The following is a 13,772-nucleotide window of genomic DNA, read 5'->3' on the forward strand; positions in this document are numbered from 1 at the left end:
TTTGGAGGGGAACATCATTCCAGTGAGTTGGCCTTTGATGAGAATTCATGAAATTCAAAGGAATGTAAATTTGCTTTCCAACTCAGATCAGCAATAAACTCTATCCACCTTTAACCTACAATCAAAGTTGGGAGAAGAAAATTCCAAACTAATTGCCCACCGGCAGGAAACTTACATCCGTCATGCCAAATTTAGTGCCTCCTGCTTCCTGCTTTAATCAGGCAGTCAGGACCACACACTGCTGCTGCCCACCTGCTGGTGCAAGATAGGTTGATCCTGGAGGTACTCGACAAGTCTATTTGGGAGCTAAGCTCACCATCTGATTATATAGGCTGCCTACATTCAGATATTGCATTGTGAGAGCGATGCAGCTGAGGCATAGGGTTGGGACATCTGGGTGTTGGGTTCCTAATATCACTTTGGAAATCAGAGCCCAGTGGTCAGTTTGAACAGGATGGGTTCTTTGTCAAATTACTTTTTGAATTGGGAGGGCATGGTGGCATAGTAGTTAGCACTGCTGCCTCACAGCGCCTGGTATCCACATTCAATTCCCAGCTTGGGTCACTGTCTGCAGAGTTTGCACGTTCTGCCTGTATCTGCATGCGTTTCCTCCAGGTGCTCCAGTTTTCTCCCACATTCTGAAAGACATGTTGGTTAGGTGCATTGACCCGAACAGGCGCCGGAATGTGGCAACTAGGGGAATTTCACAGTAACTTCATTGCAGTATTAATGCAAGCCTTACTTGTGACTAATAAGTTTACTTTTCTGCAATAGCAGGTTTCCAATCCATTAATATGGGTGCAATGAACTCTGTAAACTAAATACATTGGACAGTGGTGTAAAAAAAATAGTGAATTGTCAGTCTGTTTTACATTTCTCCTGATCTTCATTTTTATTTGACCTCATCCAAAGTCCAGATGATTTTCCCCCAGCCCATAACTTTGCAGCTTGTTTAACATGTAGCATTCTTGTCAACACTTTGCCTTGCTCTTGCAGAATGAGGCCAAAACACTTATTTATTTATTTTATTTACCTTTGCTTTAATCAACACTTACATTTTCCTGGTAAGTATCCAGTGAAAAATGAACTGCAGGAAAAAACTGTATGTGCTTTTCCTGTAAAGAGATTGGTTTCATTATCAATATAGAATCTGACAATCCACTGAAATGAATGGTGAGATTTCAACAGTGTGAAGTCTAGCATATTGTATTCATTCAAAATCAATTGTTCTTGATTTATTTTATAAAAGAATAAATAATTACAATTATGAGCGTTACACAACGTTTTGAGATTTTCTGCTGTAGTGGGATGTGGCCCTTTGTCTGAGCCAGAAGCTCCACATTCAAATCCCATCCCAGGACTTGATGGCCAAGGAAAGTGCCAGCACAATGTACTCAAACAGGTTGAACATCAACCTGTAAGTCGTTCTAATACACACCAGTAGCAGGTGGTGAGAGTGTGAGAAATTCCTGGTTGGACATGTGATGAAAAGAAAGTCGGAACCTCAACCTCACTATCCATAGCTCCAGACTACAAGATGCATGTAAAAGAATATGTTTCCACAGTGACTCAGACACTCTGAGTGAATTGTAATGCACCACCATCATCATACAATGTTTCTCTGTATATAAGATGCATGGACCATCATATGAAGTTGACATTTGGACCACAAATTGATGGTGGGAGAGGGCGTAACATAGACCATCTTTGGAAGGCAGAAATTTTAGGATCTATTGGGATTCTGCTCTGATTTTGCTGCTTTTTTGAATTGTGATTGTGAGAAATTGGGGTCAGGGTGGGCTTCTGCTGACTCTCCTCAGTAGGAATGAGACCTCTATGTCTAGCTTGGGATTTTCCCTAGAGGTAATTAATTTAAATAAATAACCTTTGAGGAAGTAAATTAAAAATTTTTAGTAGTTATTGCAGATTTGATCATTGGAGCAACATTTATTTAGCAATTGATAGTTGTGATAGCTATCTCTGTCCTGACTGTACAGAAGCAGGTATTCTACCCACCCCACCATGTGGAAATGTCAGGCTCTATATCTTTAACTATAGATGGCCAGAAGTCACATTTCGGCCAATGGACAGACACTTTAGAATCTTTTTGTTTTTACAGCTTAATTCATTCAGTCAAAATAGTTCCAGACGCTGGTCTTGCCATTTCTTTGTCCACTCACCAGGAAGGGAATTTGAATAAAATGGAAAGACATTAAGTATAGTTCTTTTTTTTTTGATAACCATGATTGACTAAAATTGTCAAATTCACCCTAAGGAAATGCAGTCATGTACATTATTTTAGCATGGGATTGCAGCGGAAGTCTGTTAATTGAGACAGTCTTTCTCCCCCATCACCTAATATTAAAGCCAGACGTGCATATGGCAGTCCACCTCTCACATGCTGGATTTAAAATAATTTACAGTTGTCAGCGAGAGTTACTAGCTGCTTTTGTAACAGGCTTTGTTTTAGTTTGAATTCCTGAAGAATGCTGTCTCTGCGTCAGATCATGGTATTTACACTGCTAAATCTGGCTCCTTTATTCTAGTGGCAGACCCAGTTTTTCATTAAATCCAAATCAAAACAGCACCAATTTAAAATCAGTTTACAGCACGTTGGTATTGTTGATGTAGAGATTGGGAAGTTGGCACTACTTCGAATTTAAAAAAAAAAGTGAAATTGAAATTGAGTTTTGACTACAACAGGATTTTGCAATTATATAATGTGTCCCAGATTCAAATGATGCCCTAGAGAATTTTACAACTCTGGGGATAAATGGACATCAACTAGGAGGGAACAAAGAGTGTAGGATGTAGCTGAAAGCACAGTTTGAATTCTGCCAGGGTCACTCAGCATCTGACCTCATTAAAGCGTTGGTTCAAACGTGGACAAAAGAGTTGAACTCCAGAGGTGAGGTGAGACTCATCACCTTTGACATCAAGGCAGCATTTGACCAAGTGTGGCATCAAGGAGCCTTAGAAACTAGAATCAGTGGGAATCCGAAGGAAAACTCTCTGCTGATTGGAGTCATACCTAGCGCAAAAGATGTTGGTTGTAGTTGTTGGAGGTCCATCATCTTAGTTCCCGGACTCAGTGCAGGAGTTCCTCAGGGTAGTGCCTAGGTCCAACTACCTTCAGTTGCTTTATCAATGATCTTCCTTCCATCATAATGTCAAAAGTGGGGATGTTCACTTATTATTGAACAAGTGCAGCACCATTCGCAAGTCCTCAGATACAGAAGCAGTTCATGCCCAAATGCAAAAGGACTTAGACAGTACCCAGTCTTGGGCTGACAAATGACAAGTAACATTCGCACTACACAAATGCCAGGCAATCACCATCTTCTACAAGAAAAAATTTAACCATCACCTCTTGGTATTCAATGGCATTAACATTGCTGGATTCCTCTCTATCAACTTGGGGGTTACCACTGACCAGAAACTGAACTGGACTAGCCATAAAAATACTATGGCTACAAGAGGAGGTCAGAGGCTAGGAATCCTGTGGCAAGTAACTTACCTCCTGACTCCCCAGATCCTGTGGTCACAAGCCACAAGTCAGGAGTGTGATGGAATACTCTCAACTTGCCTGGATGAGTGCACCTCCAAGAACACTCAAGAAACTCGACACCACCATCCAAGATAAAGTAGCTCACTTGATTGGCACCTATTCCAGAAACATTCACTCTCTCCTCCAATGACGAACAGTGGCAGCAGTGTGTACTATCTGAGATGCACTGTAGAAACTCACCAAAGCTCCCTGGGCAGCACCTCCCAAACAAATGTCAGTACCATTGTGGATGCCAAGAAGATCAAGTTGATGAAAGGGCAAGGGATTCAGCGGAGATGGGGCTGGGGAATTATAATGGGTTGGGATTACCAAGAATAAGGCATTGCTTGATTCAGTGGCTAAGGGCAGATAGGACAGTGGGATTTCCAATGAGGAAAACATCTGAATGTTTAGCTGGAAGTTTAAAGGAAAGGTGGAGTGATAAAAGAGAAGTTATTATCAGGTGAGATTTTGAGATGAAATTATTAGTTTATATTTGAATTCCTGTTGCCTGTTATTGGTAATGAAACACACTTAAGCTCACTGGCCCCAAATTTAATTGTGTAAGCCAATATATTTTGAGTGAGTTAATGTCTCACTCAGAATATTTGGTTGCATGTTAATGCCACAAATGTATGTGCTTTGGAAGTTATATTGAGTGGTTACAATATTGTGCTAAATGAGGCAGAACTACTCTTAGACCCATCACAAGAAGTGGGTTTCTTTAGGAGCCTCCAAGACTTGTAGCACCTAAGAATTAGGGATTAGCCTAGCAGCCCCAGCTGTATGTAACGGAGATACAATTTTCATCGCATTTCGTGTAAATCTTTCCTCCAGTAGGAACATTTTGTGACCATACAAATGGGGCAGATGCCACAGCTCTGGGAGCTGAAATTATTAAGCCCCTTTACATTTCTGGAATAGCTTTAGTGGAAGGCACCATTAGTCTCCTGCTCCTTCACTCCCTTGTTTCAACTTCTACTCAGTAGTATTCTCCATCAGGCACTCATCAGTAATCAGTTGGAGGTAAGTGTCCCATACTTCGGAGGACCGGTAGCTTTAGACCCTTTGTTCCAAAAGCTTTCCACCCAGGAGTTTTCCTTGCACCATGTCTAGGCCACTTTTAAGCTAATTGATAGAAACTGAGTTCTTTGACAAGCCAATAACTCACTTATTGTTTTATTGTTGTGACAAATAAGATGGCAGAAAGTGAATTACATTGTCCTTGGGATTTGCCAGATAAGAAGAAAAGCATGTACCTGTGGTGAATTTAGTAACTGTTATAAGGTTTAAAAAGATACATTTGCAACGCCATTGGAGCAAAGCAAGTTGGCAAGCTTGTGCTATGAACAGCTGACAGTGAAAAATTTCATATTTATCATTGGTTGCACTTTACAATCCTGCCATAAAATACAGTGATTTCTGTCATTTAAAAGCTACTCAAAAAGGTCTCCTTGCATTCTGTTAATCTTATTTTGCTGCAGCTCAGCCACTTTATCCCTATTCTCAGGGTACTTGAGAGGTCAGACTCGACAAAGGGTCTCACAAAGGCAAATGCTGAAGCTTATTTGCTGTTAAGTGACTCTTAAAGAAGCAGCAATTATATTTTATGTAATTATTAATGAACACAGTACTTAGTCATGGAAATGTCATCTGTTGTGTGGTGTTGCTGCATCTCTGCTTTGAGTAGCAATTAGCTTTCTTTTCCGTTAAAAGCTTTGTCCGTAAGTACATTGAAATTTGAGGTCGTAGAAATGTTTGATTGTAGTCCCTTTGATAAAGTGGAACCGAAAACTGCTATTTCATCAATGAATTGGACTTTAAAAGTATATAACCAAAAACCAGTACATTCCATAGCCATATACACACTCAATATGTCTTCAATGTAGAAAATGACCCAATATGCTTTAAAAAGAAGAGGCAAGCGTCAAAGGATCAGATGCCAAGCCATGGAGAGAGAAATTAAATCTTTGTCCAGCTTTGCCCATCATGTCCTAATGCTTCAGTGTTACTCATCAGCCTTCACTGATGCCAGATCTTGCTGCCAATGTGACTTGTAATATTAAAAATAGTAAAAGGTTTTACTTGACAATTTCTATACTTGTATTGGTGCTTTGTTTTTATCAGGAGGAGGGCAGATTTGCAGGCAGCCCATCTGTTCCTTCTGATCTCAGGCAGACCTCTTCTTGGTCTCTGCTTGTCATGGTCACCACACCTGCTTGCTTCCCCTTCAATATCCTTTTAAAAAAATTTGTTCATGGGATGTGGGCATTGCTGTTTGAGCCAGCATTTATTGCCCATCCCTGAGGGCATTTAAGAGTCTACCACATTGCTGTGGCTCTGGAGCCAGATGTAGGCCCGACCAGGCAAAGGCGGCAGATTTCCTTCCTTAAAGGACATTAGTGAACCAGATGGATTTTTACGACAATCAACGATGGTTTCATGGTCATCAGTAGATTCTCAATTCCAGATTTTTATTGAATTCAAATTCCACCATCTTGGTGGAATTCGAACCTGGATCCCCAGAACATTATCCTGGGTCTCTGGATCCTTAGGCCAGTGATAATACTACTAAGCCACCGACTCCCCATCCTGTCCCCCGGATGACCTGTTATTCCATTCCCGTTCTAACATCAGGTGACAACTTTGTCATTTGGCTAGCTTGTTCTCTGGCAAGGAAGAGGAATGTTGGAAATTCACCATAAGACAGTTCAGTGTTGATTTACAGAGAGGTAGATCACACATATCACGGTTATGTTTTCCAAGCTGATTGTGCTTAGGGTGTTATTTCATATTGGGTCCAAAACTAGGGCTATGTGATGATATTTGACAGTAATGGCAAAAACATATCTGCACTCCCATCTGTTTCGGAGACTTTGATCACACAGCAGGCACCTCAAAGGACTGGAGAAGTACCATTAGCAATGCCATTGTAAGATCTTCCAAATGGGGAAAGATGTTTGTTGTATATTGGAGAGTTGACCCGAGGAAACATGGAGGAGCATTATTTACAGGGTAGTGTTCATTACTTAGCTGCTTTTTCACTCTGGCAGTTCTCATGCTAGCAACCTGTAACATCATTTCAGATGAATACATGAATATATTAATACACAATTCTTAGATCAGTTATCAAGAATCACTATTAATACGTAACAAGGTTCAACTGCAGTGCTCTTTCCCAAATCAATTTGCCCAACATTAAGGTGCTAATCACTTTGAATCAATTGCCCTGAATGGATATGTCATTCATATGCCTGACACCAGAATCACAAAGCAACTGCTGTACACGAAACTCGGTTGTGACCGGAGACTCTCAGGAGTGTGGAGGAAATGCTTAAGGAGATCCTCAGAGCATCCCTGAAGAGGTCAAACCTACCCACTGACTCATGATCAACCCTAGCATGTGAACAACCAAAGTGGAAAAGGCACATTCGAGAAGGCACTGAACATTGCCGGAAACATGCAGAGGCAAAGCTGAGGTGTGGAGGGGGCACGCAAACATCCATACAACCCATCTACCCAACCTTTCAAGCAGTACCTGCCCTGTGTGTGGCAGAACTTGCAGACTGTACATTGGACTTCAGCCATTTCAGTTTGGAGAAAATCATCCTCGATGCTAAGGGAAAGAGACCTTTGACTGCTATGCTGCTATGCATGTGCACAACGCAGAGGGAGCACAGCATCACAATGGGCAGAATGAACATACATATGTATCTATTTCCTGTTTTCCATGAATGTTAAATTTTGTAACTCTAATTTTGGCCTGGGGTTTTGTGAAAACATTGCACATTAATTATGAATTTTCCTATGAGTCTTTGATCTTGCTAATAAATTTTGATAAACAATAGGCATTCACTTTTTTGAATTAAGACTAGTCTTTCAGATGCTATATTACGCCAAGTTCAGGTGAAGGATTGATATTCAAGCACACTATTGGGAAAAGAACATGGCTTTCTCCTACTATCTTGGACTGTATACCTCCTGCAGTCAATGTGAACATTGTGTTCAAAATTGCCGCTACGTCTGCCAGCACTGCATTTACTGTGTTTAAAAGCATTTAATTGTCTGACATGCATTCGATCATTTCTGAATGCTGTAATACAATACCACACTAATGTAATTTTTCCTTTTAAATTCTGGCCCAAACAGTAGACATGTGTTTTGTCAGGAGACAGAAACCTTATTAATTTGGTAAATTTGTCCATTTTATCTGTCCATCTCAGATATTCTCCATCTATTGTGGGCGTAATGGTTGCACAGTAGTTAACCTCACAGTGCAAGGGACCCGGGTTCGATTGCAGCCTTGGGTCACTGTCTGTGTGGAATCTGCACATTCTCCCTGTGTCTGCATGGGTTTCCTCCAGATGTTCCAGTTTCCTCCCACTGTCCAAAAATGTGTGGGTTAGGTTGATTGACCATGCTAAAATGCCTCTTTGTGTCAGGGGGATTAGTGGGGTAAATACTTGGGATTACAGGGTTGGGCCTGTGTGGGATTGTTATCAGTGCAGACTCAATGGGCAAAGTGACCTCTTTCTTCATGATCTCCAAGTTAAATGTGTTAAGTTTTTTTTGTTGCAAATGGTATTCAAAGATGTTTAATTTCATGGGAGCTGGAATATGAAATCAGAAGTTCAAAGCTTACAAGTCTTGAAAGAATAAGAGTTTAAAACATAAAATCCAATAACCCAGCCATTTTTGATACAGTCGCTAAAATTTTAAAATTAGATTGTGCACCGTAACAAGATCTGACAGAAGGTTTTCTGTTTTTACACTAAGTTTAAACATTGTTGATTCAGACCACTCATACTCTTTCAGATGTGAATAATTTACTTTGTCTTCCCTGTGTTTGCAAAACAAAACGGGCTGGCAGGATTTATGAAATAGTTGATGAAGGAAGCTTTGTTAGATTTTGCTTGTCGATGTTTATTTTTGCAAACTGCTTGATAACCCACCATCTGCGTTCTGGGTTGCCTTTTTAGCCAGTGCCCACCCCCTCATCCTGTGGTGAACTGTCGTCATGACAATTCTGTCATGCCTAATCCTCTCAAACATGACTGGCTGGCTGTTGAGCATGCTCAGTCTGTTCCCTCTCTTCTGTTCTGTAGTCTAATACTCTCATCCTGTTTAAAATGAAGGTAGCGGGCTGCTCATATGGGATAAGAAGAAACTGCCTCCTCTTAGTCTATTAACTGTATTTTTTTTGGAGGACGAGATCTTCTTAGTCTGATTTCTTTTTTTAACATGATCTCTGCTTGCTCTTGGAACACTAATTAAGATGATTGCCTGCTTAGCCAAAGGAAATTTGCTGGATGTTCTGCAAGAGGGATTCACAGAGGTAAATAATACTGAAAGTAATGACTGGGACATGTGTTGGCTGGTAACAGCTGTTTTTTGTAGAAAGTACACAGGGATGCAATGTATTGCAAATAAATGTTCAGTATTGAAGCTGAAGAAGCCTTTTATCAGAGGGTAGACAGCTTCTTGCTGTTACGATGTTCAGGTTTCTCAGATTTAATACAGTGTTCCATATGGAGTTGATTAAATGGACTATTTGGCCTCCATTAACTGAAGTCTTAAACCTATTCTGCATGCATGAGTGTTTTACTGATCATGACTTTAAAGTAAGTGGAGTTTGTCTAATGCCATGTTAGTAATGTGCAGAGTAATCACCATTTTTGTTCGTAAATCTTTTCTGAGCGTTCAAAATTCCCCCAATTAAGAGACTTTAAAGAAAGATTTAAAGTTTTTTGTGTGTGGAGTCAATCAATAAATAATTTAAAAGAAATGAATGATTTTACACTGAGGTTAAAGATTCTATTTTAAATTGCCAATTGATTAAGGATGTTATGAACTCAATTATTTATTACATTTTTGGACCCCATTACTTGACTTGATCAAGCAACCTTAAAAACTGTTGTTTTGCACCTCATATTTTGTGGCTGAGAAACACAAAATGGGCCTTGCACTAATAGATGGCATAACTATCATCCGAACACTGCCGCTCCATTGGGAATAGAGAGAAATTATGTTATCAGAACTGCAGAATATATCTGTAGCCCTGTATGCAGGGCTGGTGGACACATACAGATGCAAACCAATTTTTTTTTAAATTTTAAAGTGAAACAGTTGCTGCAAAGCAATGTAGCAAGTTTTAGTATTGGAAAGGAATCTCACTTTGTGATAGTGAAATACCTGAGAAAAGATGCCTTGGAACACTGACCATGGGGTGTATGTAACAAGAAGAATTGTAATAGATTCTTCATTGTTTTGGAGCGTTGGGGGCCGGGGTGGGGTGGGGGGAGGTGCTGTTTGGCAGCAATGTTGTTGTGTGGTTTTACCTCCTGGCAATTGCTTGCGATGACTGATTCCACTAGACCTGCTGGTGGTTTCATAGGCTAAAAACGTCAATGACATCAGGTTTTATAACGTTTCTTGATATGCATGTTCAGTGTTGGACAGTGAGCCCCTGAGACAAAAAGGATTTGAATGAACAATTTAATGTTAGTGCCTATTATTTTTAAATGTTTAATCTAATTTTGGAGTTGAGTCTTTAACGGTGTTCACACATGTTCAGAAAATCTGTATCCAAAATTTCTCTTGAAAGTATATTTTTAAACTAGCTCATAAGTTAAAGGAGAGACTTCATTTGACACCTTTTGCAATCTAAGAACGTTCCAAAGCGCTTTAAAGCAATAAAGTATTTATGTAGACATTGTTATAATGCAGGAAATGAGGCATCTAATTTGTACATATCAAGCACTCAAAAGCAAAATGAAATTAATGGCCAGAACATTTGCTTTAAGTGTTGGCTGAAGGATTATGTTGGCCATGATACCTGGAGAACTCACCTGCTCTTCAAATAGAGTCACAGGATCTATTACGCTTATCTGAGAGAGCAGATAGGGCTTCAGTTTAACCATTCACCTAAAAGATGGCACCTTCAACACTTTATTTTATTCGTTCATTGGACATGGGACGTCACTGGTTGGCCAGCATTTATTGCCCGTCCCTAGTTGCCCGAGGACACTTGAGAGTCAATCACGTTGCTTTGACTCTGGAGTCAAGTGTCGGCCAGATCAGGTAAGGGCGGCAGATTTCCTTCCCTAAAGGACACTAGTGAACCAAACGGGCTTTTCCAACAATCGGCGAAGGTTTCAGGTCTTCAGTGAATTCTGAATTCCAGACTGTTTTTTATTGAATTCAAATTCCACCATCTGCTATGGTGGGATTTGAACTCAGGTCTCCAGAACATTAGCTGAGTTTCTGGAGTAATAGTCCAGGATAATACCACTAGTCTATCACCTCCCTTGCTGAATACTGCACAGTATTGTCAGCTCAGATTATGTGTCCAGGTCTTACTATCTTGGAGATGTGATAAAACAAAAACTATTTGAAAAGAAAAAATGTGAAGGTTACGGATATAAGGCAGGGGAGTGGGATTAGGTAGAATGTTCTTTCAGTGAGCCAGTGCAGACCCAAAGGGCTGAATGGCCTCCTTCTGCACTGTAAAGATTCTGTGATTGTCATCACTTGAGCCACAGCTGACAATTTTGCCAAGATTAAAATATATTTGCCAAATAAAGTTACTTTCAGGAATTTGGCTTTATCTGGCTAGGAATTTTGGCATGCGAACTCTCACTCTTCTACTTTTGAATCACATCCTGTTCAGGGATATTGCAAAAGAAAGGCAATCCTAACTAAAATTTGCCTCAGGGGTAGAATCTGGGCCTTTGACATGAGTGGAATTCTATTTTTTCTTCTTTTCAGGTTAGTGGTGATTAAACATCAGAGCTTTATAAATTAAAACCACGTGCCATTTTGTGAGTTGTGGACTGCTCTTTATAAATGAATGCCATAGCTAAATACAAGTCACAGATGCGTTTGTTTTAGAAGTAATTAAGTGTCTATATTCCAACACTGCAGCTTTAAAGAGTCCCATGTGAGCACATTACGTACAGCATAAAACTTCAAAGCAGTCATCATCACGGAAGTTTTTTTCTTAAGAGCTAAGCTGTAGTCTAACCACTAGACATTATTGTTGCAAGCAATTGTGTCAATCTGACCCCACCATGTTTTGTGTTTTTTAGCAAAAAACCACATATTTTGTATATAGCGCGAAAGAGGAAGGAAGACAGCAGTATATTATTATTAAAGTTACAAGTTTACTCATCAGCCTGCGTTCAGATAGTTGATTTTGGGCAGTAGTATAGGAATGCCAGAATTATTTCCATGTCCCTGAACTGGAATCAAACAGTACAGAAAGAGACTATTCAGCCCCTCATGTCTGTGCCAGCTCTTTGAACGAGCGATTCAATTAATCTCACCCCCTTACTTTCTCCATAGCCCTACATTTTTTCCTTCAATTAAAGTGCATAGTTTAATCTAGTGATGAAATCTCAAATTTAATGTCGCGTTTCAAGAAAAGACCCGAATTTATGAACTAAGTGAAACATTTAGGGTGGGATTCTCAAAAAAAAAATTCTAAGTGTTGAATTCGCATAAAAACTGGAATAAGTCCCACTTGGCTTTTCAGCAGGATTTTCAAAATGAGTCTCCCACATTCTGTGCATCATAGAGAGTCCTGGCGTGAATCTCTTTAAAAATCAGGGACGGGGCCCATTCTCACTGGAGAGGCCGGTAGCATAGTACTGAGTGGGCCACTGTGCATGCGCCGATCTGTCAGCACCAAAATCTACTCATGTGCAGTAGCCCCACAATGCCGGCAACCCTGCATTGTTACCCCTCCGACTTTCCCCAACCCTGATGGCTGGCCTCCCCCCCTTTGTCACTGCCGAGTGCAGAGCGGCAGCCTGATGCCCGGTGGGCAGTGCTGAGGTGTCCCCTGGGCAGTGTGACTTTGTCCCTTGGGCAGTGCTGGGGGCCAGGCTGGCACTGCCAGACTGGTAATGCCCAGGATCCACTCCCCTCTTAACCCTGACTTCCTGGGGGGGCCTCAATGGCCCCCCCTTCACTCCAGTGGGGTGAGGCCATTAGCTCCCCATTAGTGGGGAGTTGTTGTAAACCCCATTGGAGTGAAACACTCCTGGCAGAGGGTGGGAGGCTAGTGAGCCCGGAGATTTCAGTCCCGGGCCCGTTAATTAGATTAAAAGCAGCTTTTAAATAATATATGCAACTTCCTGCCGATTTCTGGCCTGTGACGTGGAGCTGGCAATGCCTGAAATCTGGAGGCCATGATGCCCAGCGGGAAGCCCGCTATGTGGTCTCTGCTTGAATCTCCCAGCCTATTGTACTGCTGAAGCAGTGCAGCAGGCTGGGAGAATTGCCTTCTTAAATTATAAACATGGATTTTTATGGTGTTATTGCATGAGGTACAGAAATCCAGAAAACCAACCTGCCATCCATTGATTCTGCCTACACTTCCGGCTGCCTTGGCAAAGCAGCCATGAAAATTAAAGACCCGTAGCACCTTGGAAATACTCTCTTCTACCTTCTTCCTTAGGGAAAAAGATACAAATGTCAGATATCATGTGTCAACTGACTCAAGAACAGCTACTTCCCTGCTGCTGTCAGACTTTTGAATGGACCTACTTTGCATTAAGTTGATCTTTCTCTAGACCCTAGCTGTGTTTGTAACACTACATTCTGCACTGCCTCGTTTTCTTCTCTATGAACAGTATGTTTGTCTGTGTAGCATGCAAGAAACAGTACTTTTCATTGTATGTTAAACATGACAGCAAATCAAATCAAATTAAATCTATGTAATGTTATTACAAAAAACCTCATAGATTTAGCAATTTTGCCATAAGGTTCATTACAACCACAGGATACTGGTCATGTAAAAAAAATTACTACTTTATGTGCTCGAATAATGTAATTCAGTGTTGCAGAGTTTGATTTATTTGCCCCAAATAATGGACTCATCATTATCATGCTGAATTTGTTATGTAACGCTGATAGTTGTTAACCCCGTTTCATGAATTTTATGAAATGCTACTATACTAAATTTATGAAACTAAAGAACTTTGACTTATAATGTACTCCTGTTTTGTACAGAGTAGCTTACACATAGGGCAGGATTTTCCGATCATGCTCACCCCAAAACCAGAAAATCCTGCCTAAGATCAGTGGACCTTTGCATGGTCCGTGTCCCACCTGCTACGATTCCCGTGGCGGGCGGAACAGGAAAATTCTGCCCATACGACAGGATTTTACAGCCTCGCTTGTCCCAAAACTGGATGTTCGATAAGGTCAACGGACCTTTCCA

General features: G+C 40.8%; 1 protein-coding gene across 3 annotated transcripts in view; it reads left to right on the top strand.

The window, feature by feature from the left end:
* Positions 1-13,772, top strand: part of LOC145359855 (dixin-like) — a 130,091-nt gene that overhangs the window by 20,555 nt on the left and 95,764 nt on the right. The window contains exon 1 of one of the 3 annotated variants that reach the window (XM_080214676.1): positions 8,692-8,882. The exons of the other annotated variants lie outside the window; for them this stretch is intronic. Coding sequence (XP_080070802.1) covers positions 8,823-8,882 — 60 coding nt within the window. The 5' untranslated portion in view covers positions 8,692-8,822. Of the gene's footprint in view, positions 1-8,691; positions 8,883-13,772 lie in introns of those variants that run through there. 3 annotated transcript variants of the gene reach the window in all.

The sequence above is a fragment of the Carcharhinus amblyrhynchos genome, chromosome 29 (genome assembly GCF_965287045.1).
Source record: "Carcharhinus amblyrhynchos chromosome 29, sCarAmb.v2.hapA, whole genome shotgun sequence".
In the NCBI taxonomy this organism is placed as follows: domain Eukaryota; kingdom Metazoa; phylum Chordata; class Chondrichthyes; order Carcharhiniformes; family Carcharhinidae; genus Carcharhinus; species Carcharhinus amblyrhynchos.